Source organism: Epinephelus lanceolatus, chromosome 19 (assembly GCF_041903045.1).
Source record: "Epinephelus lanceolatus isolate andai-2023 chromosome 19, ASM4190304v1, whole genome shotgun sequence".
Classification (NCBI taxonomy): domain Eukaryota; kingdom Metazoa; phylum Chordata; class Actinopteri; order Perciformes; family Serranidae; genus Epinephelus; species Epinephelus lanceolatus.
The window spans coordinates 7,130,001-7,154,215 of NC_135752.1; the positions used below are offsets into that span (position 1 = coordinate 7,130,001).

Below are 24,215 nucleotides of genomic sequence, written 5' to 3' on the forward strand. Positions count from 1 at the left end.
AGGGCTGGACTTGTGGGTTTAATGGATGGGATGGAGATGAGTACACACTACACACTCAAATGAATTTTAGGATTCTCTGGTACAGCAGCCTGAAAATAATGTTTTCTTACTATTTGTCTCTGTTTGACAGCTCTGTTTTTGGAACCAATCACATGTGAGCCCTCAGGCCAACAACGGCCTTGTCTGACTTTAATCTATATTTTTGGTTTCATAAATATAATCTAATTTTAAAGGAATACTTCAACCCCCAAAAGACGATTTGTACATCAATTACTCACCCCATGTTACACTGATTTTGTTTGTCTTGCATGCCTCTGTGGTAAACAACGAACCCAAAAATTTAAAGATTTCTTGATGAATTAAAGTCTTAGGGGTCCAAGCTTGACAACAACAAAACTACATCAAAATATCTGTTTACACACTCTCACACATCTCATGAAGTATAATCCAAGTCTCATTTAGTTGGTTGTATGCTCAGTACTTACCAAACAAACAGCTCGTTTCAACAGGCAACTCAACAATAAGTGAAATGTATTTATGCTATCTTCAAAGCTGGACTCCACTGACAAAAACAGTAATTTTACCCCCTTTGAACACAGGAGCTGCTGGTCTACTGCTGTCGCAATCAGTTAGTAAGTTTGTATTAGTGTGTCACTTTGGTGTTTTAAAGTCTTCGTTCAGAGCTGCCAAAGTTAAACAATAACAACAAACTACTGATTGGGGCAGTGTTAGACCAGCAGCTCCTGTGTTCAACGAGGTAAAATTACTGTTTTTGTCAACAGAGTCTGGCCTTGAAGACAACATTGAAAAGTTTCACTTTTCATTTAAGTTCCCCGTAGGAAAGGGATGTCTGTTTGGGAAATACTGAGCATAAGACTGGATGAATGAGACTTGGATTATGCTGCATGATTTGTGAGTGAGTTTGTTAACGGATGTTTTGATATTGTTTCATATAGGTTTGTTGAAAATGTGGACCCCTATGACTTCTTTTCATCAAGAATTTTCTTCAGTTTTTGAATTATTTGTTCTCTGTGGAGGCATGTGAGAAAAACAAAGTTTTCTCCATGAATTCAACCAACATGTTTTCATAGAACGGATTGTATCCTACCAAAAACCCCAGTCTGCTTCCTTTGAGCACTCAGGACTGCTTCCTTGTTTACTGCCATCAGCACATTGGTCATGTGATTGTAGTCTTTCAATATATGTGGGATATGCATGAATTTGGGTGCACTGCTTTTTGTAGGAAAACAAAAAATACGTGGCAATAGATTCAGTGCAACACAGGATAAGTAATTGAAATACACATGGTCATTTGGGGGGGGTGAAGTATTCCTTTAAGTCATAACCATCGGTCCAATGAAATGTAATTGTACAAACTGGGTCACATATTTTTTTTCTTTTCACTGTACATTGAATTGTTGAGTGGCTTGACGTTTGATATGGAGGTGACCTTAATAAGTCATATAAGACCAGTCAGATCAGTGTGATGGGTGGGCTTGTCATTTATCAAGGCTGTGGGCAGCCAAGCAGACCACACCAGTGCTACAGCACACAAATGTTCATTTACTGTGCTCGACTCATTTCTGCTAACGTTTTTGTTTTGCTTTGTTCTGTCTCCCTCCACCCCACTCAGGGGACGTAGATGGGCTGGTGCCAGGCTGTTAGAATAACCTCTTGTCATGTGCTTTGACTTTGGAGGGAGGGAGACAGCAGAGGAACTGGTGGGAGGACAGATCAGATCAGACTGGAGAGGGAGAAGCCCTCAGAGGGACTTCAGTCTCTCAAACACATTGAGAAGGATAGGGTGTAAAGTTGAATAATATTCAAGACAAGGGAAGCGTGAACTCACCCAAAGCCAGATACCATGCGGCAGAAGAGGAACATACTGTAGCCTTGTACAAAGGAGGACAGGAAGGCGAAGAAGCCATTGAAGGACATGGATATCAGCAAACACTGCCTGCGGCCCACCTTGTCTGAGAGACCGCCCCAAAAGAAGGCTCCAAACATCATCCCCAGATACACAATGCTACCTGGAGACAGGGAGGGGGACAGAGATAGATGTAAATTATCTCAACCATCTGGAGTCAAATCTTTGTTAATCAAACTGAGTGAATAAAACACATTACACTTTGGAGATGGGAGACAGTTTGCTGACACACTCATTCTTGCATGCATTCCCCCACTGCAGCATTCACATTAAAAAATGTTAGACAAACAGCCTTATTGAGGCAAGTACAAAGAAATTTTACATTTTGGAAAAAAAACATGCCTATGATTGTCTTTCTTTTTTTGAAACACAAATGCATAAGATTACAAAAAAAAAAAAAAAAAAAACAGTTTTGTTAAGGACCCCTTTGCTCTCTGGTGGACAAGTTATGTAATTTTCATGCCGTTTCTAAATTATTTCAAGCAAATTTTGTCATGTGTGCACTGCATTTTCTTTATGCTTATTAGCCAACATATACACTATTGCCAATATGTATTTAAATAGCAATCAATACGCATGGCCGATGTATTGGTCAGACTCTACTTATACCTTCATGTATTTATGTATTTCAGAGGATTTCCCCATTTAAACATACATAAACCAAGGCCCATCTAAACATCTCTACACAATTGCCTATTTGAAAAAAATACCTTGTTTATAACAGAAAAGTACAAAACTTACTTGAGAAGAAATTTACGAATGCTTGCAAACACAGTGCTTTAAACCGCAGATTGTAAAAATAATGGACGTAGCTGCCATGGTGTCACACATTGGTCTGTGCACTCCAGTTTTGAAGCCTTGAGCTTTTTTTTTTTTGCCAGGAGGCACCATATTTGGGTCCATGTCATTGGTTCGACAGCCCATTGGTTCAACATTTCATTAGTCCGACTGTCCGCGGTGCTGAACGGCTCGCGGCGGGCGTATGGTGCGCCGCATCCGGCTTGAGGCGGAGCAGGCTCACGGCTTATGTGTTTGTCACTTTCTTTTTCATTTTAACCTACACCATGATCTTTTCTTGACCCTAACCAAGTGGTTTTTGTGCCTAAACCTAACCAGACCTTAACCACAGGGCATCATGATGATTTCGGAACGGACTTCGGAACAATGAGTTTAATATGTTCGGAACAATGGGATGTCGAACCAATGGGCTGTCGAACCAATGGGCAGTTCCCCCATATTTGTGGCAAGGCTGGTGCTGTAGAGGAATGACTCAAAGCCTGAGGACACTATCAACAGACAGCCTGTCACTCAAAGTGGCCTGCCCTTAATCATGTGTAACTTAATGCCTTATTAAAATATAAGTATAAAAGTTATAGAAAAAATGTACCCCCCGTACACTTGTCATGAATGCTGAAATAAACAAAAGAGACCATAATTGTTTTTGTATCAGGGTGTAAACGTGTATTTCTGTTGTAATGCTGAGCATTTTAACATGGGGGTCTAATGGGATTGACTGGCTTCCAGAGCCAGCCTCAAGTGGCCATTAGAGGAACTGCAGCTTTTGGCACTTCAGTGTTTTTTAGTCCTGGAGGCTGACACTTAGTTTAAACCATGCTAAGGGCTCTAGTTTCGCAGACTGGGGCGAGGCGGGGACGCAGCGCACCTGCGCTTCGCCAACTGGGTGTGGCCAGGCGGATTTTGCAAGTTTGGCACACCGTGCGCCTGGCACAGCTACTCCTCTTTCCCACCTCCGTCCCTCCTACCTGCGCAAGTTGGAAAGAGGGAGGAGAGAAGGCGTGGAGTGGGTTTTACACACATCACACCAATCAAATGAGCCCCTCTCCCCGCCCTTAAATGCGCTGTGCAAAGGCGTAATGAGAGTTTACTCAATTCGCCATGGCAGAAGAGAGCAGCAGTGTCAGACGGCTAAACTTCTCGCAGGAGGAAAGTGATGTGTCCGAATATACGGAACTGCGAGCAGACCTCCACGGGCTGATGATGCAAAGGTAGCCTGGGAGGAGGTCACCACAATTGTAAATCAATGTTGCGTTTCTCTCGTGCGCGCGTGCGCTCTCTCTTTCTCTCTCGCAGTCTCACTCTGTTTCTTTTCTTTTGACTTTTCTAAGATGACAGATGCTGAATATATACTCCCTATCTGATGCTGTGGCTGTTTGTGGTTGGCTGAGAGGGATGTGAACTCATCAGTTTTGTTAATCAAATCAGGTTGGGTTTCCATTACGCGTGCCAAACATGCCAAATGGTGCCAATCCCCTTTGGTCTGACATCAGATGTGACGGGACAGTCGGTATAGAGATACATTTATGTGCTGATTGCAGATAGTTGCATTGAATAGTGGTTTTGTGGCTATTTATTGCATTATTAATGTGCCTGATATTCTGGAAACCTGCCTGTGAGGTTTTGGTGACGTGTGCGCACTGTCCGCTGGTCAGCCAAACTTCGGCTTACACCGGCTGCACTCCCCCTGTGCTGACAGTAGACCTGGTTTCAGCTGGCGAGCTTTTAGCGCACCTTCGGCGAAGCCTTTTGGCACGAAACTGTCACTGCGCCAAGCTGGATCTGTCGACACCTCCCCCTGCTGCGCTGCCACACCCATCTCAGCGCACCTTGGTCTGTCAAACTACCAAACTGAGCACGCCTCGGGTTGTGCTGCTCGAAACTAGCTCTGCGCGGGGTTCGCCACCCTGCGCTGCGCCGGGAAACTAGAGCCCTAAATCTTGAATGCAGGAAAACCATATCTGTACTGGCTTCATAGAGTTAAGAGGTGTATGTTTGTTGTGCCTGTGACCACACACATAATCACAGCTAGGTGTGATCAGGTGACAATACCAACTGTAGCAGTGGGTATGGAAAAGCATGGAATCACAAATAGGTGGCAGTGCAAGCCAGATAATGTGCCACAGTGTGGTCACTCTTTAAGGGCATGGTCACACATGCGTGAAATTAACATACAAATATTTGCCTTCACTTCCTTTCAATGCAAGCAAAGTGGCGAATAAACTATTTGTTTCTAAATGATAGATAGATAATATAGCATAGGTGTAGCACAGGCACTAAAGCTCTAAAGCTCTGTACACTGTACAGTATATCAAACAGTACAGTATGTCAGTTACACATTAATGAAATACATTTTGTACTGTTTGATTGGTCTGACACCTGGTGACATTTCAGGTATTGGTAGTCCAGTATTGCACTGGTCTTAGACACATACACACACACGCATATAGTTACACACAAATACACACACAACTACTAAACATAAGTTGAGGCATTAAGTGGTGCTTTCCAAGTGCATTGTGGAGTAACAGAGCTCTAAAAGAAATTGGTTCTGTTATTTCCCAGCTATCGACAGAACACTGAGAGGTCACATAAAATGTAAGTCTATATAAATAGCAGAGCTGGGATCAATTGAGTTTGGCTTGGAGCACAACAAGGCCACAACACTGTATATCAACTCGACCGTGTTTTGACTGGACTGAAGGCATAGTTTTCCTAACTGTAATTATGATAGTCACTGTGTCGGCTTTAGCAGGGTCAGTGTCTGGTGGTTTTCTTAGTGAGGAAATGGAATATTCAAAGAATGTCACATAATTCAGTTGACATTTATTCAGGCCTACTTTTATTTAAGCGCTTGAAGATCAAATCATCATTTAAGTGTCATACAAGAGAGCCAATAAAAACAAATGGACAGTGAATTAATTTCTGTTTTTCTCAGTCAATAGCTAGCTTACTGTATATGAAATATGCAGTCTGTAGGTTTCTTTATTTGTGATGCAGGTGCAATAGAGAGATTACAAGGCCAGCCCGTTAAACTTGTGCTGGGTTCACAATGTCTGCAGGAAATGCTTAGCTGTGTTTTCAAAGTCTAGCCTATTAGATGAGCTTGACCTCTGCATGCACTGCAGCTTCTCCTCAGAATGGATGTTTCATATATGGCTTCAGTTGCTTGGCACAAGTAAATAAATTAAATCATTCAAAACAAACAACTTGTGTTTGTTAGCCTATCATTGCTTAATGCCATGCTAATTACAACTTACTACATCCATGGTATCACACTCTTGTGTAACATTCTCAACTATTCATAAAGCCCATCCAAGTAAGGTAAGGCAAGTTAAGTAATGTAGTTATGTATGTGAGTAAAGTTACAAAGGTTAGGTCAAGGAAAGTAAAGATACGCAGGTTAGGTTTTAGCAAGTATAGTTACGTAGATTAAGACAAGGTAAGTAAAGTTATAAAGATAAGTTCAAAGCAAGTAAAGTTATGTAGTTTAGGTTTTGGCAAGTAAAGTTACAAAGGTCAAGGCAAATAAAGTTTTGTAGATTAGGTTTAGGCAAGTGTTACGTAGGTTAGGTAGGTTTAGAAAAGAAACATGGTGATGCTGTACCTTAAAATAACTCAAATTCACTTTCACACAGTTCTGACCACCAGTCTCCTGGGGCATAGTCTTGTGCTTTATGAACCATCCACTAGACCAACCTGTCTTCTTATGTGGACTTTCGGTCATTATACTACTTTCTCACTTTGCTAGCAGATTGGTCACATGATTGCAGTCTTCCCGATACTTGGGCTATAGGAAATTTCTGGCTCGTGATTGCGTAGATTGTACACAATTTGTGGTGCATTACTTTTCATACATATGAACCTTGCATGAGACCAGCCTGACTAATAATGTGAACCTGCCACCATAGGTTACATAACCCTCGAAATAAGCCACAATTTAAGTGTGCATGTGCACACTTGCACGCCCATTAAAGGTGCACTGCAGCACTTGAAGAAATAGCACTGCACCCTTGGGAACCACATTACATGATAAAACTGAAGTGTTAAAAGATTAAGTTACAACAGCTACTCAATGTGCACAGGCAATAATGTGCTCCAACAGAGGCTTCATTTTGCATGGAGAGGTGTGTTTGCATTTCCTTTATCTATTTACTGGTATCTAATATGGTAATTTGAAATGTCTATAGTAACTGCTGTTTGTAAACCAACATTTTGTGATACAATGAAGATTTGACTCCAGTTTAATTCTTCTGACTGAAATGAATCTGTCTGGAAAACTGATATTTCTAAAAGTGACCATGGGGGAAACAGAGCAGTAGTTGACCTCTCAGCCCTGCTGTTAAAGTCCAAGCCTTCATCTCTGGCTGCTGCTTTTTTACCACAGGAAGTTGGGGTCATTTCTCTTCCTGTCCCCGGCAACATGCAGCATAAAGGACGGGCTGGTGGAGAAGGGTGGGGGTTGTCAGGCTAGTAAATAATCCACTTTACTCTCTACGTGCTAATAAAAATGCTAATGGGTTTGGAGGGGGAATGCGATTGTTTGACGAGGCAGCACCAGAACGCACGCAGACAGAGGAAAGGAAGCCTTTTCTTTTTTTCTTCCCCTTTCCTCTTTTTCTCCCTCTGTGTTTGAGGTGATGGGATAGATACGCTGAAAGTAGAAGGTCTTATCAAGCTGCACAGACATGATGCTGGGAGCTAGTGATTCATTACAGGTGACAGCCACTGGGTCTATCTATGCACAGCTGCTGCAGAGAAGGCTCTTCTACTGGCAGCAGGATATAAAGAGCAAGCTACACTCCCGCTAGCTTACAAATATCAAAGTGAATATCAAAACGGCTGAATTCTGCACTAACTGGTGACATCTTTTGAGTGGTGTAGCTACACACAGACAATGCATGTACTCAAGAAGATGCTATCTGGTAACACCAGCTCATTTGTTTTATGACTCTCCTTACACTGGGTGTGTGTCTGTAATAAAGGGAGAGGGTAGTGGGGGTGATGGGGCATCTGAGACACATTATGAATCTTTCTGAGATTGGATTTTCCACTGGGTTCAAACTCAGGTCAGACCTTAAAACCTCCACTAGCCTCAAGATTTCAGGGCTTTTATGTAAATGAGGGAGGGCCAGTTAAAAGCAATGGAGCCCAGGGACAATAGCTTTGTTTAACTGTTTGGCCTCATGCAGGCACCACATGAAAAAATAATGGGCAATTTAACAAAAATGGATTGTGGCCGCTCATTGCATCATAAATTGTGCATCACTTGCATCTCAACGTCCAGTTCACATAAGAGCAAGTTTCCCTTTTGTTGTGTCTGATTGCAATTATCCATAAGGCAAAGTATAAATGTTTGCACCAAGAACACAGCAGGTAGCACAATGGCGGAGATGAAAAGAAAACTGACATTTTCAGGACCTGACCAATGAGGTGCACAGGCATTCCTCAAAATTTCAGGCAATAAATTTGATAAATGACAAGTCTGGATGTGACAACCTTAAAAATGCACTTCACTTGCCACCAACTCTCCAAAGATGCTAATAATTTCACTGTAACGTGTGTGTGGCTTTTCGTGCCAATCTTTGTGAAATGGTCCATTGTTGCAGTGAGGCTTATTTGCATAGAAAAGGGCCAATTTTTCACCAAATGTATGCATATTACATATTTTACATATGTGCAAAAAGCCAGTAATAATAACCTGTTCTTATTTTCAGGGCATCAAATAGGGCGGCCTGGTCAGTGGCTCTCTCTCAGGGTGTTCTAATACAGTGTTTGAATGTTTTTCTACCAAAAATAAGACAAGAAAGACAAGGCCTTTAGTTAACTCCAATGTAATTCTATTTATGGTAATACCGTGGTAGAATAAAAAAAAAACATTGTGAAAAGAGCAAGAAAGTCCCAGTACCATCAAAGGAAGGGGTGGTGGATCGGTCAAAGGCACGCTGCACTTTCACCCAGGAGACTAGTGTTTGTATCCTGCATGAAACCAAAAATCAACTTGAGTTTCGTCAACCACGTAAGGTGTTACTGGCGAATGTGAGATAGTCGTCATGTGTCATACTTGTTATTGTAACAAACCAAGTTATTTTTACCCAAACCATGATACGTTTTCTCAACCTAACCATGTAGTTTTGTTGTCTAAACCTACAATAGTTTTAGTGGCAAAACCTACATTTTCTGTAAAGTCGGAACTTTATTTTGAAAGACCCAGTAGCATGTTACAACTGGAAATCAACACAGAAACTGACACATCCAAAACTGATGTCAGAGGGGCACCTAGAGCATCAGAGTTTAGAGTGCAGGGCCACTGACAAAGCTGCCATATTGGACTAATTGGAAGCGGGAATGTGTTGAAAGGAAAATGCTTTTTGCTAGCTGACGTATTTCCCCCCTTGGCAGGTGCTTTGAGGACCACAAAGCACCTGTACGGGTTACCAGCCACAACAAGTGATTCAATCCTTTTGTAAATTCGGCCCTGAATATCTTATGTCCATCACCAGAATAAAAAACACAGCACAATTTAAACATGTTATCAACCTCAAACTGATCAGTCCTTCAATAGCAGTAACACCAGACAACAATTACCTTTAAGTGATATGCCGTACTTCATGTGGTGTGATTCTGTATGATTCTATACAAAAGTCTCTTCTTCACTACTACAAGCAGCAGCTTCAGTCCTCTATCTGTGTCTGCACAGGATGTGTTCAGCCACAGTACTCTGTGGTCAACCACGTTTTAAAAGCACTCAGGGCCCAACACACAATTGAATCAACTATGTGTGCAAGATAAAAGAAAACTTTAAGCCTAAAAAGGTGCTCAGAGTCTCTGCTATGCACATAAAACGCAAGTGGGAAGTGAGCCAGGAAAAGTCATTTGGATACATCCAGCCTTAAGCTATGAATCTCCGTACCACATGTTGTGCCAATCCATCTGGTATTTGTTGATATATTTAAGTGAAAAGTTTGACTTGCTGATGACAATAAATGATAACTCACAAGATCAATGTCAGTGGCATAAATCTTTTGAGGACTAACGATGTCCAGTGTCTGTACTAAATGTTTGCATTTTGGTTGTTGAGATATTTCGATCTGGAGTGCAGAACCAACAGATCAACTTCGCCAAACACATTTTCCCACTTTTGCCCTGGGGATGTCTAGTCATGCAGATGGTTACATTAAATTTGGTAACGTTTTGAGCAACTGCATCATTTCTTCAGTAGAGACTAGTTCAAAAGAAAATTGTTCACCAAGCATGCTGCTCTCATGCACTGTTCATACATTTAACTACAAAAAGTAATGTGCCAAAATTCGTACTATCCTACGTAATGATAAGCCAGTGATTTGTGCATAACCCACATAATTTGGAGGGCTGAGATCACATGATCAATGCTCTGATAGGAGTAAAGAATAAAGCTGGAATCAGTCTCGTAAGGACGTAGGTTGGGTTCAGAGCTGAAATTTGAGTCAACTTTTAAGGTACTTCTTGACCATATTTCTTTTCCTAAAGTTGAGGAGGGGTTAACACCTAAAGATTAGACCATGTTTTTTTTCCCCCTTAACCTAACAACAGTAACTTAACTTGCCTCAAGCTATCCTCTGTAACTTTACGCTAAGTATGTAATGTCATTCATTGGGCGCTAATTTGTAGGAATGGAATCATACCAACCGTTGTATAAGGACATGTCACACCAAGTATAAAGACAGACGCTGTCTGTGCTCTTTTTAATGGTACACTGTGCAGCTTCTCTGCATCCAGAGGGATTATTTCAGCTAACTCTTAAGTTGTCTTCACACATGCTGCTTTTTTTCCTCCTCTGTAGTAATTAGCTCTTATGTCTAAGTGTAATTCTCTCTTGACACCTCTCTACTCTGTTTTGTCTCCACACCCCCGTGCAGTGTCCAGACATGGATGAGAGGAGACAGACAGCAGTCAGTAGAATCAAGCGCTAATTTCCTCAGTGGAAACATTCAGGACATTATGTGAGAGCTTCAGGATTTCGACAGATGAGGGGATTCCCGAAGGATCTTGTGTGATTGACAGGCCAGTTACGGCAGGGAATGAGCGCAGAGAGGGAGGCAGGGAGGGAGGGGGAGACTAGACCCCCCGGGAGCACAGCACATTCCTTAGATATTAATTATATCAACACCTGCTGGTTTCTTTTTGTACCACTGGAGTTCACTCTGAATATTCTGTCTCATTTAAGTTTACACTGTATGTGTTTACAGTATACAATTAGAACACATTATAACATCAAAAACATCCTCAGACCAAGAAACAGTCGCCTGATTCACACACACACAGTCACACAAATTTTGGACCATATAGAGCTCCATCCAAGTTGGATGCAACCAACTGCCATTGATGGCAAAGTGATCAAAATGTATCAGCAGATCAAGATGAATTCCGGATCAGTCAGGAATGTTGGATGCAGCAGAGAGACGAAAGATCAGAGTTTACAAGAGAACAAGTCTGGAATACTTTGATCAGTTTCTAGATGGGATAGCTTGCTAATGAAAAGGAGAACTTCACAAGAAAAGTGATCGTCATAAAGACTTCTGAACCAGATCAACAATCCAGATCAGAAGTGCAGAATGAAGACTAGAAAAAAACATCTATTTGAGATTTAAAGGGGAACTAAACCCCCCTCTCTGGGCATTACTCCGCCCACAGCTTGATTTAAAAAAATTCAGAAAAGATAGGTGGAGCTGAGGGAGGGAGGGGTGTGTGTGTGTGTGTGTGTGTGTGTGTGTGGGGGGGGGGGGGGTTGTCAGGTGAGCGGCTGAGGAAGGGGGAGGAGTGAAGATTGTCCCTCGCTGCGGGGAGAGGAGAGAAGGCTTCCCCTGGAGGTCAGGCCTCTTTACCCGGTCCCTCTCCTCCACACTTAGACTTATTTTCATTGTGCCGATGGTGGCTTGGAAAACCGCCCCTAACTGTGTCACAGGGGCAGAAGGGAAGGCGGCCGGAGCTCGGCCGGTCCCCTTCTCCACACTTTGACTTATTTTATCCTACTTGGTTCTATTTCTCCCTCTCTGGGAGCCTGGGCTCACCGCGCAGCAGCCCACCGCATCCATCCATCCATCCATCCATCCATCCATCCATCCACCCCTCCCTCCCTCACGGCCCCGCACATATACAACCGAGCCTCGGCGCCTCTCCTTGACCAACTAACCTAAATACTATAAACACACTAGTAACTGTAAACCTACACTAAAATACACTATGCTAACAATACAATTCGACAAATTACTAGCTATTCTCTCTGCTTTACTACTCTCTCTGCTCTGATCCAACCTACTCGCTATCAGTTTGATAACTGCGGACAGAATGGTTTTATAGTAAGGGGAGGAGTAAAGGGAGGAGGGCAGGCTTTAGTGTGGACGGTTAGTGACGTCATTCGCCCCGAAAAAGAGTCATTCGCCTCCAATGTAATGTAATGTAAATTCAAATGTAGTAACCAGGTTTCAAGCTGTAGAGGGCACTCCATAGCACATTTTTAAAATAAAATATAGATTTTCAACTGTCAAGATTTTGAGCAGGATCAGTCAGTAACACTACTATACAACCAGAAATAATGATTATCAGCTGAAAAAAATGGTTTTAGGGTTTAGTTACTCTTTAAAGGAATTTTAATCATTAACTATTTCTTTGTCTTGAAATGTAATTAAATCAATAGTAGAATTATATTTGAATCTCTATCAAGTGGGAGTGATTTTTAACTGTCATTCCACTGCTCAAAATGGGACCCCCTATGGAAACAAAACACATCCAAGTTGTTGTATTCAAGTTGTTGTCATGCTGCAGTACCATTACAGCATTTAAATTCAAGCTGCGTTGCATGCAGAATGGAGAGAACACGAAAGCCTTAAATTATTTTAACTTGCAATATTCCATTACGATTATTGTATTAAACATTAGTTAATTAGGTAATAAGGGTCTTATAAGTCTTTATAGAATGCATATTAACATTATGTGTTTATAAGACTATGTAAGAGTTAATAATAGCATCATGCACATGTTTACTATCAGATACTGTAAGCACATATATAAAACACATTATTATGTATTTATTAGTGGTTAACCATGCACTAATTAACATTTAGCTATGCTAATGGATCTAAAGTAAGAATTATGCCTTTCAAGGGTCAATAAATTCCTAATTTTAAACTTATTTTTTGTTTGCTTTTTAAAGATATTCAAAGAGAGAGGGGATGACATGCAGCAAAGTGCCTACTGCCATAAGGACTCGAGGCATTGTTCTCGCTTAAAATGAAGTAGCTGCAAAAAGCATAATTAAGTGTTAATAAGTCCTATCGAGGCATTGTTTGTGCTTTAGATGCAGTTGATGCAAAAAGCATAGTTAACTGTTAGTAAGGTAATAATAATAATAATAAAGGTAATAAAGGATTCATTACACCTATCAACATATTGTTCTCACTACCCAAGAAGGTTACCCCACAATGGAAATGTAGCTTATATCAAGTATGTGTACTGTGTTGTATATTTGTAGCAGTTGAGCTTGTGAGGTAAGGCTCCTAAACGCTTTCTGTGTGTTACTTAAAAGTTTTCATCATTAGCATATTGACATAGACAGCTACAAGAGCTCCTTGTTCACTTTAATCAATACCCCTCACTACAAAAAACACACAACATCTTATGTTTTATGGTAAATCCACACTGAGCTGTGACCTCTTTGTCTAGACCGTGAATGGGCGAATAGATCCTGTGTTGGTGCTTTGTTGTAAAGGAGAAAGAAACAAGGACAGTGAATGAAGAAATGGTAGCAAATGTCACTGGATTTTTTTAATTAGCTTACCTCCAGCTGCAGCAGTCTATTTATTACACCCTTACCTGTCGATAGTGTTTGTAATTGTCCACATAAAGTAACTGCAACACACAAAGCAAGAAAGATTGCCATCGATTACACTAAGCTCCTACGAGCAGACCCTCATGCAGATGTACTCCTCAAAGTCTTCACTCCGTGCTACACCTGCAGCATGACTTCATGCGAGCAAGAACACGTTTTTAGCGAACATCCTCGAAATGCTTACTGTGGTGCAGGAAAACACCAGCAGACACATTAAAGCCATATGTGGTGGGAGAGAAAAGAGAGGGGAGGGCATTGATGGGAAGTGTATGAAAGCGGTTCTCTCCCTCTCCCTTTCTTTCTCTGGGGAGGTACGTGAGCCAGTCTACCATGGCTAAACTGCAGTGAAGCACAATGCTGCAGAGATTAACTCCAGCCCATATCTTCAAATCGCCTGCATGGCTATGAGACACAGAGAGGGTGTGAGAGAGTATAAGAGAGGGATTACAGCAGGAGGGTAACAGAGAGGACAGACGAGAGCAGGGAGGAAAAAAACCTGGAACATCCCATATCTGGATAGCATCTCACCTTTTGTATGATATTACAGGGAAAGCCATTTTGGGGTAAAGGCCCAGTATCTGGAGTAGATTATGGACAGAAATGCTAGTGATGCATGCTAATAAAGGAATGGATTCGTTTTTCCAGAGAATATTGAGAAGAATCATGTATAGTAAAAATGTAAATGTAAAAATATCATGGTGCTGCATTTTAATTCCTTTTAAAACGATCGAGTAGGGCACTTTGGAAGATATTCCTTCCTTTTCTATTTTGTCATGTATTTTATTGTAAAGGCAGTGGTGAAATGTAACTAAATACACTGCTCGAAAAATTCTCTTCAATCTTTACTGATGTACATTGTATAATGTGTTGAGAACAAAATGACATAGCAACAGTCAATGGAAACCAAAATCATCAACCCATTAAGGGCTAGATTCAAAATCACACCGAAAATCAAAATCAAAATTGAAATCACAGCTGATCCAACTTGCCTGAATTTTATCACAGCAACTCATAATGTGACTCAGTAGTGTGTACGGCCCCCGCATGCCTGTATGCACTCTCAACAATGTCTGGGCATGCTCCTAATGAGTTGGCAAATGGTATCCTGGGGGATCTCCTCCCAGACCTGGATCAGGGCATCAGTGAGCTTCTCGAGAGTCTGTGGGAGTACCTGGTCGTGTCGGCTGCACTGATAAAGATACCTTACACCCCATATGTGCTCAATTGGGAACGAGGGGAATGAGAGGGCCAGTCTCTTGATGCCCTTGTCATCCAGGAACTGCCTACACACTCTGGCCACATGAGGCCGGGAACCCAAGGCCCACTGCACCAGCGTAGGGTCTGAGGATTGCTTTGAGGATTTCATCCCAGTACCTAACAGCAGTCAGGGTACCGATGGCTATGACATCGAGGTCTGTGCGACCCTCCAAGGATATGCCTCCGCATACCATCACTGATCTACCGCCAAACCAGTCATGCTGGATGGTGTTACAGCCAGTATAATGTTCACCAAGGCGTCTTCAGACTCTTTCACACCTGTCACATGTGCTCAGTGTGAACCTGCTCTCATCTGTGAAGACTGGCGTACCTGCCAATTCTGGTGTTCTCTGGCGGAAGCCAATCAAGCAGCACAGTGCTGGGCTGTGATTACAGGTCCCACTAGAAGATGTCAGGCCCTCATACCACCCACATGGAGTCTGTTTCTGACAGTTTGGTCAGAAACATGCACACCAGTGGCCTGCTGGAGGACATTTTGTAGGGCTTTGGCAGTGCTCCTCCTGTTCCTCCTCACACAAATGAGCTGCTGCTGGGTTGATGCCCCTCTACAGCCCTGTTCAGCTCTCCTCACAGCAGAGACACAGCAAACCTTCTTGCAACCGCACATATGGATGTGCCTTCCTGGAGGAACTGGACTGCATGTGCAACCTGACTGGGCTGCGAGTACTGTCTCATGCTACCAGTACTGACAAGGACACTAGCAGAAAACAAAACTAGAGAAGAATCAGTCAGGAAGGATAAGGAGAGAGAAACTGTCTGTGGACACCACATGCAAAACCATTCTCTTTTTGGGAGTTGTCTTGCTTTTGCCTCTCCATTGCACCTGTTGTCACTTTCATCTGCACCAAAGCAGGTGAAACTGATTCATAATCACTTGTGCTTCCTAAATGGACAGATTGATATCCCTGAAGTTTAAGGGACTTGGTGTTATACTGTGACCATTAACTGCTCCCTTAATTTTTTGAGTGTACATTTATTCAACTACTGTACTTACTGTACTGTGCATTTTTGACATACTTGTACTTTACTTGAGTATTTCTATTCTATGCCTCTGTAACTTAAGGCCAAAACACACCGGCTGCGTCATTGACGCGAGTCAAGTGCCGCCCCCAGCACACACAAAAAGCGTCGCGCTGCGGGGCGTCAACCGGATTTCTATTGCCCACTCCAGTTCGCTAGGCTGGGAAGTACAAAATAGCGCTTTTTAAAGGGCGGTGACGCTGGAAAAATAGGACAATAGCATAAAGTGCCGCAGTGTGGCACATCGACGTGCGTCGAGCCGCCGCCGGTGTGGGTTTGTAAATAGAAAATAATGGGGGCAGCTGTTTTGACGCGCATCGTATGCCGCCGGTGTGTTTTGGCCTTTCTACTCCATCTCAGTGGGAGATATTACAGTTTTTACTCAAAGTGACTACTTACTTTAAACATTAAAACTAGAATTACTGCCTTGTGGTTGAATGTGTCACCAGTCACATTGCAGTTACAGTTTACATTTATGTCCATTAAAACATAGAGGCTTCACACACATCTCCGCCCAAACAGCACAGAAGATCTATACAATCAGCACCCAAGATTAGTGTCACCAATTCAATATCTGACCAAAAGTCTCCACTTCTGATCCTGACTTATGATGCTGATTAATGGCCACAAAGGTATTTTTGTAGAAAAATATGATGTCACGGTGAAGTTGACCTTTAACATTTTGGACATAAAATGTCATCAGTTCATCATCATTTATTCTATTAGTCATTTGTGTGAAATTTCATCATGATTAGCATATGAATGCCTGAGTTATGGCCAAAAACATGATTTGTGAGGTCACAGTGACCTTGACCTTTAACCATCAAATTCCAATCAGTTCCTTCACTCAGTGCTAAATTTGAAGAAATTCCCTCAAGGTGTTCTTGATATATTGTGTTAACAAGAATGCAATGGATGGGGTCACAGTGACCTTCACCTTTGACCTTTCAATTCTAGTCAGTACATCCTTGACTCAAAGTTGATGTGTGTGAAATTTCCTCAAGGTGTTGAAATATCACATTCACAAGCACTGGACGGACAGACAACAAGAAAACATAAAGCCTCAGGCCATGGCTATTGTGAGAGCGGAGGCATGAAAACACATGATATATGATATGATGCAGTACTATGCTACTAATCTACCCACTGGTGCACACAGTACCTAAAATCAGCTCCACATTGTAGAACTACAACATTAAAATGCTCTTACATGTATTTGTTAGTAAAATAGACAGAATAATATACTCTATAATAATATAAGAAACAACAATAAGGAGTCATTCTGCATAATAAGTAGTTTTGCTTTTGATACTTTAAGTACATTTCACTTCCAATACTTATGTACTTTTACACCCTCCACCTGCAGTCGTGAGACATGAAATAGCTAACTAACCACTCTGCCTCACTTCCCACTACTGTGGACTGCTTCCCCGTGGGAAGAGCCGGCAGCATCTCAAGAGACAGACCTTTTTTTGGCAGTTGTAGCAGCTCGAATTTGGCCAGTGCAAACCCCCCAGCACTGGGTGTCACAGCTGGTGGCAGAGGCGGGTGTTGTGTAATGGCAACAACACAAAGTTTGCTGATTTGACAGAAAGTTGGGGCCGTGTTATCCCTTGGAGCTGGGGTTTGCGCTGGCTGGATTGGGGTTGCTGTGGTCGTTGACTGGGGGTCAGTCCCTGGAGCTGCTTGTCCTCCTCTGTAGCAGCAGGCGGTGAGACAGAGGATGCACGGTGATTCGAGGTTCACGCTAATGTTAGCATAAGTGTGAACTTGAACCTGCAGCCATGGGCTTTTAGCTCTGGTTACCAGAAGGCTAAACTATTAGCAACATTTTCCCTCCATTTCTGAAATGCTTCAGTGATACTGACAGACTCCATTTTAGACTATCTCTTTGATATGTCTGTCTTCCTTTATTGGGTTGCTTTGCAGTGTACGCAGTTGCTGCCAATGCTGCAATAACAACTCTCTCTGCAGGACTGTCTGCCATTGAATCAGGCTTTCACTAAAGGGATGTGTACACATTTGTAGATCAGCCAATAGATTTTCTAAGCCCTGAAAACAGAACCAAGAGGAGGTGCAGATGTCTAGACTTTTCTTGATTTGCAACATGTTTAAAGGTTATTATGGGATTTTTGCCCAATGGATCCACAATAAAACTGCCTACCCCAGCTTTAAGAGGTAAATATCCATATCCATTTATGCATCAATCTTGAAAATACTTTAAAAGTATTCATGTGAATGTTTCCCCATTTCTCCTCATAATGTCAGATTATAGGAATCAGTATACCTCAAATAAAGTGCTTGTTAGGTCCTCACACAGCATTTGAATCCCCCCCCCCCCCCCCCCCCCCGATTTTTGTGCAAGTAATTGATGCACTACAAAGAACATGATCCTCATGTACCAGTCTGCTACTTTAGATACTCTGCTACTACAGCTGCTTGTTTCTCTATGCACATGAACTGCTCTTCAACTACTTGCAACAAGGAATGATTTAATGTGAATAAATTATGCACTTGTTACACTAAAAGCATTAGGTCATGCAGTGTCATTTGAGTTTAAGACTAGGCTGAAACCAGATTTGACTGTGCTGGATAATCTCTGTATCAGTTCCTCTATTTTCTTTCCTCTATTTCTCTCATGAGTCTTTTTCCAGCCAGATGTCCACTAAAGAGGCTCTCATTGACCACTTACAGAGGTGCTGACCTTCACAGAGAAATGTAAAAAAAACACCAATCACATCTATTCTGTAACATTTATTCCTCTAAGTGCATCCACAAGTGAGCATGTACGCACATCCTTTATTTATGCGGTGTGTGACTGAGTTGGTAAAATGACTCATTCTTTCTATTCTTTGCCTCCTGGCTCCCACTGAGAGATGAGTCAGAATATGGGTGAAATCTGGGTGAATATTAAAACATCCCACTCCCCAAAAAACAAACAAAGTACGCATTCTCCTCTGGGTTATAAAACCACACAATCATATTGTGAAAATCTTTTAATCTTTCTGTGGAAATTATAAGTGACTGATGCTTTAATTTAACACTAAGCCTAGACACAGTATACATTGAGAAAAATCTGCCAGTGCTATGCAACTATTTTTGATATTAGTGAGACATTTATTAAAGCCAAGTCACACACAACACAAACAGACACACAATACTCAGACATACAGACCCGTTGGTGGCATACACAAACACACAACTTTTCACGAGTGTGGGAGAGATCCTTGTACAGTAGCACAACACACCTCCTACTCATGTATCCGAATACCTGGTGCCATGACAACCCACTGGCAAGCTCCTAAAGCAATGCGATTACAGTTGCAAGTGTCACCCACCCCTACTCTCCATGCACAGCCCTGCATGTCATAAACAACACGCATCATTAGAAGGCTGCTAGCAGCGCAACTAATTTCATTAACACCCACGTATTTCTACCACTCTGTAACTCCATGTATTTTATTTTCATCTAACTACATCAACCAGAATCCACACCTGATTTCCAGATGGCTCACTACACCTGAAAGTCAGGATTTCTCAGTGTCACTCATCAACAGGACAGCCAAGGTCTTGCCTCTATGACAGTCACATTGTTCACATACAGATTCAGAATATTCCTGATGAAGTGCAGTGCTGCTTCCTCCACTTAACACAGGCAGTACTGTTCTCCATCACATTATGTTAGGCTGTCACTTTAAGTACACTGTAATCCAATTAAGATGATTACTGTAAATTTGAGGCTTAGATGCTTTCTTAAAGATATGAGGTACTTATCCGTAGTCAGTGCATTACCTACAGTAGAGTGGATAGTAGGTCAGTGTGTCCTGAGTTTGAGAGACAAGCAGGAGTACCTCCACGGAAGCTAAGCAGTGTGCTGCAGACTGGGGCAGCAGCAAAACCAGCAGCAGCGGTTATTAAATTGCATTGCAAGCATCATCATAGCTGGTGTGCATTTCTGGATATACCTTCTCTCTGTCGTAGAGGATTTCAAGAAGCACATTGCTTCCATATACTTCCACTTATCGCTTCCTTTTTATAAGGTCCTGACCTCACATGCCCGCTGTGCCCACAAACGTTCCGAACACAACAAAATAAGATGGAAATACAGGCAGATGGCAGAGTCTCTGCAGATAAATACACCGCCACACACTTCTAGTGGTTCATAAGCAGAGTTGGGTATAACGCGTTACAAAGTAACGTAGCGTTACAAAGTAACGCGTTAGAGTACTCCGATTACTTATTGCAGTAACGAGTAACCTAAGTTAGTTTGCTGTTTGAGTAATGAAATACTTATGTACATTTTCAAACAAGACATCATTTACTTCCGTTACTTTTAGAACGCTGGTCCTTCAGCTCCAAAACAGCAACGGCTATCGTTTGGTTCTCATAACGGAGATAACGTTAAACCTATCAGTCTGAAAGAAGCCACGGAGCTTGTGGCTCGCTACGTGGTCGGAGAAATGCTCCCGTTGTCTACGGTGGAGTCTAAATAGGTGGAGTAGGACTCGCTGACAGACATATTTCAGACTCAGGACTTGTATTATGCCTGGTACACACTACACGCTGGTACTCCCTGGTCGTCTTTCACGGTGTGTGTGATGTCATCGGGTTATTCTTGTCCTATTTTTATTTTACTATTATTTGAGTCACTGTGTCTGTTCATGTGCCAGCCGACATGTTGTTGTAGTCACCTTAAAGCGTCAGCAGATGGCAGGAGCTACATTTGAAGTGCCATACGTAAACTGTCAAGCTACTGTATCTTATATTATATCTTATACTGTATCTTATCTAATATTAAAAATGCTGGGGTGTTGTTGTCATACAGTTGTCTACGGCAGCAGATCGTTCTGTGTTTCTCCTGGTCAAAGTGACGGCTGTGATGGGAGAACTGGATCTCAGTGAAGGGCAAGTGGTCCATAACTTTAATTTTGGAGACAAAAAAATGTAGGCTTAGCGCCCTGTGGTCCATTGCCCAATAGGAAATGTAGAATACTCAAAAGTACTTTAAAAGTGCTTGAGTTACTTTTCTCAGGGAGTAACATTGGAAGTACTTTTGAAATAATTGAGTTACCTTACTCAGGGAGTGACGCAGTAAAGTAACTGGTTACTTTTTTTAAAAGTAACGCAGTAACGTACTTTGATTACTTTTAAAGTAACCCTTACCCAACACTGTTCATAAGTGATGACTGACAAGGGATTACTTTGTATGAGTCTATACACTATTAATTTTAGGGAAATCCTGCATAGTATTTAACATACCAGTGCCATTTGTGCACCTAATCTTGTTTTGATTTATACAGAGAAGGAACAGCTACTTTAACAAGCCCGTCAGTGATCCAATGACATTGAAAATAAGTCCAAACAAATACGATTGATTGCAAACAATGTACTGTAATGGCGTAATGGTAAACTAATCCAGTTTGGCTAATTCATGTATCAGAAATTATAACCACTGAGACAGATTGTACAAAAATTTCATTTAGACATTTTTTTCCTACAAGTACAAATACTTTCTACACACTTACAAACTCCAATAATTTCTCCAGCAGGTTTAAGGGGTGATTTAGGAGCACACATTTACTGATCGTCATTTGAAAAGCTCAACATCTCTCTATTTATGCTCTCAAAAACTTTGGCACCACACGTAACTAATCTGAGACAAGTAGGATTTGTACCTAGGTTTATTGTAAACTCTAACTTATCCATCTCACTGTTAAGAAGCCGAAAAATAACTTAATTAAAGCCTGAATTCTTTCTTAATCTGCAACATGTTAGTCTTGTGTCCTCTCACAGAGTTGGGATTTAAACTAAACTTTCATCTGTTTCAGACTGTTTACTTACAGCACAGCCACACTCACAGATAACTGAGCCTCCTACCTGCCTGTCAAAAAGCATCAACCCATCACCTTTCTTGAGTCCAGCTGATGGTGGCTGCTTGCTCCACTGCCATTCAGTGGCTTAGTAGTGGAGCTAACTGCTAACTGCTAACAGCCATTGCTGCAACTACCAAACTCCACAGAATCATTCAGCTGGACCATCCACAGCCACACACACACACACACAGCTGATTATCTACTGCTGAATTACAGCTCACAACTCGCACCAACAGTCAATGCTGCTCTGGTGTGATTGTTTTTGCTGGCTAGTGAAACATCCTGGTGCAGACCATTTACTAGAGTTTGCCTGCCTGTTGTTCATGTGGCATTTGAATATAATAGTAAGTACAGCCATTCTCGGCTTTAAATGTCTGATAGTCCACCACTAATATTTTCATCAATTCTCGTCTTGTCAACAAAAATGAAACATGGATTTGGTCTTAGTTTATATTATCCAGATATATTTTTAGCTCGTTATCTTCTTATATTCGTCATGGAAAAAAGGCTATTGACAAAAAAATTTCGGCAATGAAATTAACACTGAGGACTAACACATCCAAATAATGCAAATGGGAGCTGAATTCCTGCTGTATGTATACAGTCAATCTGACCCAAACTGGCCTAGGCGCTCTACCCATGCTCCACAGTTTCCGCCCTGGGCTTTGACCCGAAAGTCGAAAGCATTAAATATGTAACAAAAGAAGATAGGAAAAAGAAAAAGTAAAGCATACAGCACGTACGAAATGTACAGAGCTGTAAAACTGTCCATCATGGTATCAGTTTGCTGCTAGCTAACAGTAGATATCTTGTTTGTTGGTTGTTTGGTCGGTACCAAGCAGGTGAGACACAGTAGAGTTTGTAATGTATCTGTGTTAAAATATGTGTTAAGATAAATAGTTTATTATTATCATCATTAGTTTTATTATTGTTATCATTATTATTATCATTAAAATAAAAACAACTCAGAAGCGTGTGGATACTGAATAACTCATTTTACTATAATGCAAATGCTTACCAAGCCATCCAGCACCAGAGTTGGGGACACACATGTCTGTCTCAGCACTGGGTAGGACAAAGCCCACTACGAACACCTCCACGCCATCTGACATGAGCGCCAGCCCGAGAACAAAGAACAGCTGCCACTGGAATCTTCCGTGGCCACACTCCTGCATGATCAGCTCATACTGCTGGGCGAGTTCCTCCTCATCTGCCTGTCTCTCATTTTCCAGCTCCTTGCGGCTCTTTAGGCTGTCAGAAATCGGCTGGCCCAGAGCCACCTGGCCGTCCCGCAACTTCCCATCACTGTGGCCTGGAACGCCTTGGTACTCCCCCTCGTAAATCTCGTCTTCATCATCGTGGCCCTCTGTGGCATCACTGGAGGCCCCATCCTCTTCGTTGGCTGCATTGTCAGCGTAGCGACCGTCTTGCTGACCGTAAGTATTGTAGTTGTCCTCATCTTCGTCCTCGTTCTGGAAGCGGTTGTAGCTGCGATGAGTTGAGTATTCATCTGAGGCACGATCAGCAACTTTGTTGAAATTTTTGGCAGCGTGCCTCTTGGCTTCCTTAGCGATGTCCTTGGCACCTTTCGCCAAGGAAGTCCTGTTGTTACGTGTTTCGTCCATCTTGGCACAAGGATATCTGGCACTAAAAGTCTTTTAATTCAAATTTAATGTGCTTTTATTCCACTAGGTGCTACAAATGTAAAGTGCCTATTTTTTTTCCTTTCTGGTCTTCTATCCCCAGACAGAGCAAGACTTAAGGTAGTATATTAGTGCTGAAAAGCCAGTCAGCTGCCAGGACACTAATAATTAAGTAATAATGTCTAATTCCATTGGATGGGAGTAGGCAGACAGTGCTGAAATAGAGACAGTTGATCTCAAACTGGAAAGATCCTCAGTCCTGTCAGCGCTCAGCAGAAGAGACTAGCAGCCTGTGGGGACAGAAAAAGAAAAGCAAGTTTAGCTTGATTAAAAGCTGTCTGTCACAAACACTTGACTGCAGTATTTCTTGGCGCACTGAAAAGAACTTCAAAAGAGCGTTTCGACACTGAGACAGCAAAACTGAAGCTGATACGTCAGTCTACTAATGAAGTGGAAATGCTTTACTGAGTGGGAGTGACGAAAGATGATGATACACTGAGAACAAACTGTGCAAGATCATTGAGTATTCTGACAAGTATCTAATGCTATTTTAATTGTAATATAAAAACTCTACCCTATGGAAACCTTTAACTGTAAAAAAGTAAACTTGTGGCCAGTTTACTGCAAACACATCAACATAAACAAGAACAGATAAAATAATACAGACATGTTTAAATATGATGCGTTGCAATTCAAAAACACCACAAACTACAGCCTCCAAAAAGAGTCAAATAAGCACATCACTGAAAACAAGACCAGAAAACAATGAGCTCAGGGCGCGCTAGTTGAAACAGAAGTGTTTCAGATTATGA

General features: G+C 41.8%; 1 protein-coding gene across 1 annotated transcript in view; it reads right to left on the bottom strand.

Annotated features, from left to right (window-relative positions):
- The window catches only part of LOC117269930 (synaptic vesicle glycoprotein 2C-like), a 57,576-nt gene extending 34,058 nt beyond the window's left edge, over positions 1–23,518 (bottom strand). The window contains exons 1-2 of the mRNA XM_078162329.1: positions 22,779–23,518; positions 1,850–2,030 (exon numbers count right to left, since the gene is read on the bottom strand). Coding sequence (XP_078018455.1) covers positions 1,850–2,030; positions 22,779–23,385 — 788 coding nt within the window. The 5' untranslated portion in view covers positions 23,386–23,518. The remainder of the gene's footprint in view (positions 1–1,849; positions 2,031–22,778) is intronic.
- Between the last annotated feature and the right edge of the window lie 697 nt (positions 23,519–24,215).